Source organism: Lepidothrix coronata, unplaced genomic scaffold (assembly GCF_001604755.1).
Source record: "Lepidothrix coronata isolate B3197 unplaced genomic scaffold, Lepidothrix_coronata-1.0 Scaffold119, whole genome shotgun sequence".
Classification (NCBI taxonomy): Eukaryota; Metazoa; Chordata; class Aves; order Passeriformes; family Pipridae; genus Lepidothrix; species Lepidothrix coronata.
Genome location: NW_016690299.1, coordinates 2,732,948 through 2,744,011, shown reverse-complemented (window position 1 = coordinate 2,744,011; position 11,064 = coordinate 2,732,948). Strand labels below are relative to the sequence as shown.

The 11,064-nt window shown below is 44.4% G+C and overlaps 1 protein-coding gene across 1 annotated transcript in view; it reads right to left on the bottom strand.

Moving 5' to 3' along the window:
* Positions 1 to 11,064, bottom strand: part of DDHD1 (DDHD domain containing 1) — a 66,494-nt gene that overhangs the window by 15,310 nt on the left and 40,120 nt on the right. Inside the window, exons 5-6 of the mRNA XM_017825505.1 lie at positions 9,688 to 9,794; positions 9,276 to 9,382 (exon numbers count right to left, since the gene is read on the bottom strand). Coding sequence (XP_017680994.1) covers positions 9,276 to 9,382; positions 9,688 to 9,794 — 214 coding nt within the window. The remainder of the gene's footprint in view (positions 1 to 9,275; positions 9,383 to 9,687; positions 9,795 to 11,064) is intronic.

Here is an 11,064-nt window from a genome sequence, read left to right as displayed (position 1 = left end):
ATTTAAAAAGGTTTTGATTAAAACCCAGAACAAAACAGCAGGGATCAGTTGAAATCAAAGTGGTTTGGGATTCCTGCCAGGAGCTCAGTGAAATGAGGGAGCACTGATATAGAATCATAGAATAGTTTGGGTTGGAAGGGACCTTACAGACCATCTTGTTCCAATCCCCTGCCATGGGCAGAGACACCTTCCACTAGACCAGGTTGCTCCAAGCCCCTCCAACCTGGCCTTTAACACTTCCAGGGATGCAGCAGCAGCCACAGCTTCCCTGGGCAAACTGTGCCAGGGCCTCACCACCCTCACAGCCAACAATGTCTTCCCAATATCCCTCTGGCAGTGGGAAACCATTCCCCTTGTCCTGTCACTCCATCCCTTGTCCCAAGTCCCTCTCCAGCTCTCCTGGAGCCCCTTTAGGGCTCTCAGGTCTCCCTGGAGCCTTCTTCTCTTCTCCAGGTGAACTTCCCTAGCTCTCCCAGCCTGGCTCCAGAGCAGAGGGGCTCCAGCCCTTGGGGCATCTCCGTGGCCTCCTCTGGACTTGCTGCAGCAGCTCCATGTTCTCCTCACGCTGGAGACCACAGAGCTGGACACAGAACTCCAGCACTTTCCATGGGTGGCTGCTGGGATACCCTCCAAAGTAACCAACATCCATCATCCTGCCACCAGGGACCTCAACAGCAACTTGCTCAACAGCCCTGTACTCTACTCTCCTGTAGCCCATTCCTGCACAGTCTATTTCCCTGGAAAAGCAGACAACTTCCAGGATGAATGATATTGTGTCATCTCCCCCCCAGGCACAGAGCAGGTAAAAAATCTTCTGACACTATGGCATTTCCATTACAAACATCTTTTTTTGTTGCTATCTGGAGGCATAAAACAGAATATTCTTGGAAAATCCTGGTTGGGCACTGAGTCCAACCCTGTTTTTCACTGTCCTGCTCCTTAAATATATGCTGTTACTGGGAAGATAGGCAAAAACATGGACATCAACTAAGAAACTGTGCATGGATTTCCAAATAGCTGCATACTTGGAAGTTTGCAAAGCAGAGTCCAAGCACTGGATTCAACTGAATCATCTGATGGAGGTTATTCCTAAACTCCAAATTCCTGGTTACCAAACTTAACTGTGGAGTGGAAGCAGGAAATCCTCCAGATTTCCAGGTACTGTGAATGGTCTGGTTTTGCTGCTCTGCCAAACCAGAAGCCCTCTACCTGCAGTGAGCACTTATGGATGTTGGTGTCCTGCCAAAAGTTCTGTGCCAGCACTAAGATTAGAAACTGAACCTTTTTGGTGTATAGCAAGAAAAAAAAAAAGAAATTAAAAGAAAAGGCATATTCATTTAAAGTCCCAGATAAAAAACTGTTTGGTTAAGTAATATATGAAGATAAGGTAATATTTATTGGTGGTTGGAACTAGATGATGTTTAATGTCTCTTCCAACCCAAGCCGTTCTACCATTCCATTCTATGATTTAGTCCTGATTTGCTTTCTTAGCATAAAATATTCTAACTTGTAAAAGGAAAGTTCATTTGAACAGGGTTTTAGTCCAGCAACTGCAACATGAAACGCTTTCAAATCCCTTTTGCAGTTACAGCTTGGTATATATACTAACACTCCATATAAAAATACCTTTTAAAAACAACAGGCTTTGCATTTCCTAAAATCAGTGATTTTTTTCATTGGAATTTAAACATGAAAAATGTAGCTGTCTACCAAATTTTCTCTCCTAAATGGCATCACTGTAATAAAATCAATTTTTTAGGAGCTGATGTTTTTTTATGCACTCTTGTCTTTTTGCTCCCTCTGAAGGGTCTGTGGGAGTCTTAATTAAATACTATTAAATAAAAAAACTCCCAAATGACAAAAAAATAACAACTCATCCTCCCAAACCCACAACACTCAAGTGGCTGCTCTGTGGCTGCACCTCATGGTCAGGTTATAAGTAATGGGTGCCTCACCCTGAGCTTGTTGAACGCTTCTCCTGCTCTCACTGCACCTACATCAAGGAATTCCTGATTAAAGGAGCCATTTTCCCACTGGTTTCCCTTTGGGAAACAACCCAAGCCTCACTGCCTGCTGATCCACAGGATCTATCGTGTGCTTAGAGGAAGCACCTGCTGGTTCTGCCTGAAAACAGGAAAACAGGAATCATCTACAAAAAAAAAAAAAAAAAAGGAATAGTGGGATGCAACATGACCAGACCCCTCTCTCCCCTCTCCCTTTTTCCATCTCCTCTCCTCCCTCACAGTTCCCACCTCGTTTTGAGGACCAGTAGGACTGAATATTCACAGAGCTGTTTCTCCATCCAAGGTCTTCACAGGGCTTTCCCCACAGAGTTTCCCATATTCCCAACCCATATAACCACCTCCCAAGGCTTCTCCCACAGACCAAACAAGCTCAAATATCTCACAGCAGAAAAAATGAGGCAGCAGCCGATGTTTTTCCCAGTCAGCTGCTCCCCTGATCCCTGTGCAGCTGCTCTGACTGCTGATTTTCTGCCTGCTCTGCTCTGTTACCCTCAGCTCTTCCAGGAGGACCAGGGAAATGCAGCATGTTTACCTGTCTGTTACTGAACAGATCAAACACTGCAACAAAGGGAACTCTTCCTATTTCTCCCAGAAAGAGCTGCATCAAATCTCATCCTCCCAGTTGGCCTTCCTACCTCAGCATCAAACACTGAAATATTTCAAGGAAAGGTAGAGAAAATCTTCTACTGTTCCTGTTCTCTTTCCCAGGAAAGTCCTTTCTCCCTGTTCTGATTTTTAGGGAAAAATCTGGGAAGCACCTTTTGCAGACCAGCTGTTTCAGTACTAAAGTTTAGTGTAGGATTAAAATGCTACAAGTCTTGCAGGAGTAACATTAAATACTCACAGATACCCAGAGAAAATCCTTCCAGTACCTAGAGGGGCTCTTAAGAGAGTTTGAGAGGGACTTTGGACAAGGGCCTGGAGTGGCAGGACAAGGGGGAATGGCTTCCCACTTACAGAGGGCAGGGTTAGATGGGATACTGGGAAGGAATTTTTGGCTGTGAGGGTGGTGAGGCCCTGGCACAGGTTGCCCAGAGAAGCTGTGGCTGCCCCTGGATCCCTGGAAGTGTTCCAGGCCAGGTAGAACGGGGCTTGGAGCAACCTGGTCTAGTGGAAGGTTTCCCTGCCCATGGCAGGGGTTGGAACTGGATTATCTTTCAGGTTCCTTCCAACCCAAACCATTCTATGGTTACTATTTGCCTGAAGCTCCATTTAGCAGCTGAAGTTTTGCCAATAAATCTTCCATGCACGAAACTCAAGCCCACAGGATCAAGTTGCTCAGAAGTCATCAGCTTATATTCAGACAAACTGAGGTTAAACACTGTGTGCTCTTCACAAACCAAATTAAAGGCAGAGTCAGGAATGGTCTTTCTGCACATTCATTCTGTGACAGTTTGTGCAATTCAAGGTAAAGCAAAAAACCAGATTGTCAACCAAGGACCAGGATGCTGGATTTGATCAGGCCAAAAAATGCCCTTTACTTTCCAGTTACATGCCTGCTTGGCATATGGCTTCCAGGGAATCCAAACAGCCCATTCCATCCATTCAGGAATCCTGGTGGTACAGGCATGTGCTTTATACGGACAAGATAGGAGTCTGAGTCAAATAAAACACATCACTGTCATTTCAGAAGGATTTGTGGGAAGGCTGACAAAAAGGGCAGCAGGATCATGCCTCTAATCACCTCCTGGGTATTGGGCAAGTCTGAACTGCTGGATCATGACGGGGAGTGAGACATCCAGAGCTGCTGTCTGGCTCAGTTTTGTGCAGAACATTAACAGCATCCTGTGCTGAGCTGGAAAAATCCAAACCTCTAAATCTCTGGCACCAGCATCTCAAACAGCTGCTCGTTCTCCTCTGAGGCAAAGCAGCCCTGTGAGACACCAGCACAAATAAGCATGAGTAGCATGTCTGTTCTTTCAAAGCAGAAGGAAGTGGGCTGTGTGTGTGGTGGACAAACTCCTCCTGGACCCACACCAAGGAGATCCAGGCAGGAGGAAGAACTCCATCCCCTGGTCCCTTCTAGTGGGCAGATCACTGGGGTCAAAGGGGCTTTTCGGTGCCTGCCAAAATTACCACTGCAGAAAATGACACTTTCCCTTCAATATGCAGGAAATGAGTTTTTTTCAAGAAAACAAGGAGTACAAAACCCCTGCTGGCACCTGGGCACAGCAGTAACACAGAGCTTGAGGCTGCTCTTGCTCAAATCCTCATTCACACAATCATTAAGGTTGGAAAAACAGCTCCAGGATCATCAGGTTCAGCCTCTGACCCATCACCACCATCAAGCCCACTAAACCATATCGTGAAGTGCCACATCTCCTTGTTTGTTGAACACTTCAAGGGATGGCGACTCCACCACTTCCCTGGGCAGCCTGTTCCACTGCTTAACCACCCTTTCAGTGAAGGAGTTTTTCCTAATATCCAGCCTGAGCCTCCCCTGGCACTTGTTGCCAAAACCTGAACAATGCACTCCAGTCCAAACCTTTTTGATCTGTCAAATCCAACAAAAAAACTTCCTCTCCTCTTGGGCTATGTGGATTGTCCCCTCCTGAGACTGCTCTCAGCTCTGACCATCCCTTTGCTGTAACTCTCAGAGTTCCTTTCTCCATGCCATCTCCACAGGACCCTCACCCACTGGACAGTCTTCCCACATGAACAGTTTGAACCCTAAGAGAAATAAAATAACAGAAAGCTACCAATGAAAAGAGAGTGCAGGAAACACGACCTCTGCACCCCCTCCAGCTTGAACAGCATGACTGTGTTTTTGTACCTTTGTGGGAAAGGAATTTCAAGGAGATCTGAGGAACAGTTAGTTTTGCAAGCAGCCCTTTCCAAATGTCAAGAGAACTTCAGGAGAAAGTGCAAACTCATTTGAAATTCAGCAAGCAGGCAGTGTGTGAGCCAACTGGGGGGAGAAGAGGGCCCTTAAAAGCCAACAGAAGAGCTGCAGCTCAAGGATGGACTGTAAAGGACCGTGAAAGCAAAGACAAGGAGGTTTTGCTCCACGTGAACCAGGAGAACATGCCAACACATGAGGCAGAGCTGGTGAGGCTGCTGACCCTCAGGATACAACAGTTGTCACACTCCCTGATGGCATCACTGAAGGATGCCAGGGGATTGTCACAACAACAGATGAGAGGCCAGAATGAGCGGGAGCTGTGGGAACAGATGGGAAGGGCCGTGTATTTTAGTGATGGAACAAAAAAAGGATCTGTGGGTCTGTCCAGACCCAAGTCTCTCTCTCAGGACCACTCTTGCTGCTGAAAAGCTGAGTCTAACCCATTTCTAACAAGTCACTGTTAGGTTCAGGCAGAGCCATTAACCTATCACTTCGTAAAGCTGAGAATTCGTTCAAGGACAATCCAATTAATTAAGCAAGCCATGGAAGTGCTGCCAAGCAGCATCTTCATTATTAGGTTCAACAAAATAAGCAAAGCCAGTGTTAAATAGTCTCAGTTTAAAATTTCCTGCTCCACATCTTGTTTTCAAACACTCCTAAAACAGTTCCCTTTAGTTGCTGAAAGGGATACACAAAGAAAGGATATTCCCATTGCAAAACCTCATACGCAAGAGGGATGAAAGTTCTACTGTAAGTTAACACGTGCCCTAAATTTCAAGACTATGGTCACTAACTCTCCTTTTTAGTATGTGTTTAACGGCAAACCATGAGGCCATTTCAGGGTCAGGACTCTGAGCAACCTGGTCTAGTGGAAGGTGCCCCTGCCCATGGCAGGGAGTGCAACAAGATGGTGTTTAAGGTCCCTTCCAATCCAAACTATTCCATGATTCTAAGGTGGACAGTGAAGTTTCCCTGCTCTTCAGCTGAGAAGGAAGTAATCCAAAAACATCTCCTACTGATCTGAGGCTACTACACTATTTGCACCAAATCTTTATAGAGATTTTGGGATGACTGATGTAAATAATATTTATCCTGTACTACAGGCATTTTCTGCCATGACATATATCAATAATTTGCAGAATTACAATTAGCCTGCAAGTGAGTACAGTGAAGATCAGTAAAAAAAAGCATTTAGCACTATAATGAAGGTGACAACACTGAATTTACTATGCATCAATTAGTCTTTTTAATCTCTGTTACAGCCATTCATTATTAAAGAAATATGAAGTTACAGTGACACAGATGTGAAACGAAGTCGCCCACTGAAGACACTAAACCCCGAGATTAGGTTACCACAGATGGCACCAGCAAGGTCAGAAGTAGAATGTGAAATGACTGTTCATTTAGGAATAGGCAGGTCTGCAGCAAAACATCAACTTATTGCTTTTCCTTATTATCTGATAATGTTTAAAAAGGGATTTGGTATGGGTGAGGACCTGAACAGCACAACTTGCAGCCACACAAAACCACCATGGCTGAATCTGTTGGCTGCAGTCTGAGACCAGACTGTCTGAGGTGTTCATAGGGCTGTGCTGAATTATTAATGCCTGTCTGGTATCACATTGCATGTCAGGAGTCAGAGGAACCTTTTGGATACTCTCCTACAGCGCTGGAGAAGAAACAATACTTGAAATCAGAGAGGGGGTCAACCCACCACGCTCCTGGAAGGCTCAGCTGAGCCATCCAGTGCCTCTGGGACAGCTCTTTGCTGTCCCGTGTGAAAATGATATGAACAAGGACTCTTGCCCCTGAAAGGAGAGAGTGGCTGCCTCTCACACTGCCCACCTGCAAACCCCTTAAGGAGCTGTTTGAAGAGTGCTAAGAAGCTTTAAAGAAGCACTTCTGGTACTTCTCGATGTGGGGAAAATTCTTGAAAGGAGAAAGGAAAGTTGTATCCAAGTATTGTGCAATGTGTGCTGGCAGCCCCAAAAGCCAAACGTGTCCTGGGCTGCCTCCCCAGCAGCGTGGGAAGCAGGGTCAGGGGAAGGATTCTCCCTCTGCCACAGACCCCACTTGGAGCACCGTGTCCAGCTCTGGGGTCCCCAACATGAGAAGGATGTGGAGCTGCTGGAGCAAGTCCAGAGGAGGCCACAGAGATGCCCCAAGGGCTGGAGCCCCTCTGCTCTGGAGCCAGGCTGGGAGAGCTGGGGATGTTCACCTGGAGGAGAGAAGGCTCCAGGGAGACCTGAGAGCCCTAAAGGGGCTCCAGGAGAGCTGGAGAGGGACTTGGGACAAGGGATGGAGTGACAGGACAAGGGGAATGGCTTCCCACTGCCAGAGGGATATTGGGAAGACATTGTTGGCTGTGAGGGTGGTGAGGCCCTGGCACAGGTTGCCCAGAGAAGCTGTGGCTGCCCCATCCCTGGAAGTGTTCCAGGCCAGGCTGGACAATGCTTGGAGCAACCTGGTGTGGTGGAAGGTGTCCCTGCCCATGGCAGGGGGTGGAATGAGATGATCTTTAAGGTCCCTTCCAACCCACACCACTCTGGGATCTGATAACTGCCGAGTGTCATGAGGAGAACAGCAGCTTTACCCTTCTCTAGGCTGAGCTCACCACATTGCTCAATTTATTTCACAGAGGCAAAGTGAAGTTTAATAAACTCCTTTCGAGATACTTTCAGGATTTCTGGATGGAAAGCACCAGAAGTGCCCACAGTACACAAAGAATTGTGTCAGTGTAACAAAGTGCTGAGCAGGTACATTAGTTCTGAGCAATGTGTGACCATGTGAACACTTGAAGGCAAAGCTCATTTCTGAGCTGGAATGAGCACTCAGAGCAAAGTGCCACAAAACAGCTCCACACTGAAGATGGGAAACCCCCCAGCATTTTCCAGAAGAATGCTCCATTTGATACTATCGTGTTAAAACTCTGCAAAGTTAGGTCAGAGAAAATAAAAATGGGATAAGGAAGAGTAACTTGGGTATGTTGTTGCAAACACTTCAAGAAAATTCACTTGATTTGATGAAAAACACAGCTGAGTATTCCATAACCAGATCTAAGCACAGCCACAGCACATTCATTTTATTTGTCAATTCTCACACCCGAGGGATGGTGATAAACCTGTAAAACTACAGTTCTACCGAGCAGTGAATTAAGTTTTTCATGCACTGCTGGCCAGCACACCTGAACTTCACTCACTAATCCGTTTCCCATAAGATGTCCACAGACACGCCAAGCCTCTAATGCAGTTTAAAAATATCTGTTTTAAAGCTGCCAGGGAAATTTTCGTCACTTGCCACAATAGTTCATGTTGGCCTCAGTTACACAACAGGCAGAGAAACCTGAGACACAGGGGAGAACCCTGATCAATGAACTCTGAAGTACTGAGCAGGAAGAGAGGCACAGTTTTCAGTGTTAAAATTATGTTTACAGTCTAAAGGACTGAAACACACCTGATTTTACTGAAAAGTAGCATCAAAACCCCTTGTAAGCTTTGAAATCTCACCCTGCCCCAGTCTAACCATGCTCAGGACACCAAGATTGTCAAAAGATTAACTATTCCATATATAAAGCAGCCAATACAGAAAAAAAATTACAATTCCTACAGAAATTAATCCTAAAACAGCCCCACAGGGGTTTTCCAGTAAGTGTGATACACGAGGGATGCTACTGGGGTGATGCACTGTGCATGTTTTACAGGCTACTTCATTTATTTATTTATTATATTTTATTATAATTTATTCAAGGGTTATAATTATTAAAGGCTACTATCATTTATTTGAGGCTTTTCCCCTCTGATTCACGGGGTCACTTTACAGCTGCACAGACTAGAGTACATGTTCCTACAGAGATGTGGCAAGGTAAGATGGGAGCATCCAGAATAAACTGGATAAATAAGAAATAAACAGCCCCCTAATAAACTGAGTAACTGTGAATCATTTTGCCTTCCCTGCAAGGCCAAGTGTACACAAATGCAATAAAACTGCCTAGGGCATATTTGCACGTGCTGCCATCCCATCTGACAAAAAGGAAATGACAAATGTCCAACGATTTTGTGAGGGGTAAGAAGAATCTCAGCTCTGTGGACTCCCATTGCTCTAAATTATTGCAGAAATTATTGAAAACACAGTGGGAATCCTTTCTATTTCTAAGCTGTTGGTACAGAACCGTTTTAGACAGACATTTCTGCTCTAAATAAATTACACTGCACCCTTTTCTGGCTTCTCTACTCCCACCACTTTTAAAACTCTGTATTTGACTACTGTAGGTGACCATTACGCTCCTACAAAAAGTGTTAACATCCTTCACATCAGGGTTTCTCAGAAGGAAACTGTGCTGACGTTCCCAAGTCCAGCCTCCAAGCCCTGCTCTAGTAGAACTTACATAAAACCAGGCTTTACACACTTACTTCATCTCTGTACAGAGGACTCGTGTAGTACATGATATCCATTGCGCTGCTGTTCAGCATATCCCGCAGACCTCGGACTTTATCCGGAGTAATGGAGTCCACAGTGTCTGGGAAAAAAAAAAAGGAGACTTAACTTACATACAGGAGAATGATAAAACAGAAACACAGGCTGGTTTGGGTTGGGAGGGACCTTAAAGCCCATCTGGTTCCATCTCCCTGCCATGAGCCTGGACACCTTCCGCTAGAGCAGGTTGCTCCAAACCCGGCCTGGAACACTTCAAGGGATGGGATGTGCAAACAAAACCAAAGAAAAATCCAAGCAAGCCACAGGCAGAGAACAAAGGCTGAAAATTCTGAGGAGGATTTTGCAGACTGCAGCTACTGGCAACAGCAAGAGAACCAAGCAAAGTACCTCCATCGAGGGTCAGTTTTGATCTCCATTCCACTGGAAGGAATTCTACATGTGTTGCAAGGTTGGAAAAATACTTTTCTTCCACTTTTCTGGCAGTATCTCGCATCCTATAAAAACAGAAAGGAACATGTTCCTGTAAAGATTGCTGTTGGTGTTTTTAGCAAATAAACCAGTGCATCCAGGAACAACACACTTCCTAGAGTGCTATTTTTCAATCCCTACTATGTAGGTGATTCCCTGAAGTACTTCTTAAACTCTCACAGAATGAAAAATTCCGTATATTACATGCTCAAAAGAGTTTAAATTTATCAGACTATGGGCTCAGCATAAGCCACCTAAATTCAATTCAAAGATACCTCTCAATCCCGGTAGGTTTGGGGTAGAATGTGAAAATCAAAACTCAGAAAATAAGAATTAGAAAATCAGAGAAGAATTAGAAAATCAGAAAATAGAAAATTAAGAATTTCACCACTGCCTTGAAATCTAGAACCCACTGAAATCAACCATTTAACCAGTATGTAAGGAAGACTGTTCAGTGCCTTTAAACACAAAGAAAACTATTAAAAACATGGTTTGGAATGTGAGAATTTTATTTTAATTTTACATACTGAATTGCAAGGCTTGAGAGCTCAGAGGGTGAGAAATAAGGTCTCTTACTAGTGTTTTAACTTGCAGCAGCAGACGGAGAGGCTTTGAAAAGACTTTTCATTTCTACAGCCAATCTGAACATGAACATTGATGCACCTTTCTCAAGGGATGAGAAAAAATTAAAACACCTAAACCCCAAACCATACCTGACCTTTTCTGTTGTTTGAGGGGAAAAGAGGAATAATAGTATGTTATATTCTTGTAAAAATGTGACTTTACTTGTGTTGTGTGAAAGATCCATCAGCACAAAATGAAAACCAAGATATTAAATATCCATGCATTCTATCAAAATCATTCAGCATCTAAACTGAAAGTGTTATATTTGCCTTTATCTCCTTGACACAAATTTTGGCTCCCAATGGTATAAGCATTTTTGAGGATGAGCACAACAAACTAAATAAAACCAAGGGGCAGCAGTGCTGGGTTTCCAGCCCCCTTGAAAAGGAGGAGGATGAGCTAGAAAGGTGTATGAAAATTACTGCCTTGAAATAAACATTTTCTACAAAGACAATTATTTCTTCTTCTTTATCATATTTTTTTTCCAGGAAAAAGAAAAGCCTGCTATACTACTAAAAAAGCAGACCAATAATGTAACACATTTTTGAAGAAGGCAGTGAAAACACTTCTCTATAACTGACACTTTCTGATGAAGGAAGGGAAAAAGGGGGAAGGGGAAAGAGAAGGGGGAAGAGGGAAAGTAGCATTCTTTACATCCTTTCTTCCAAAGCA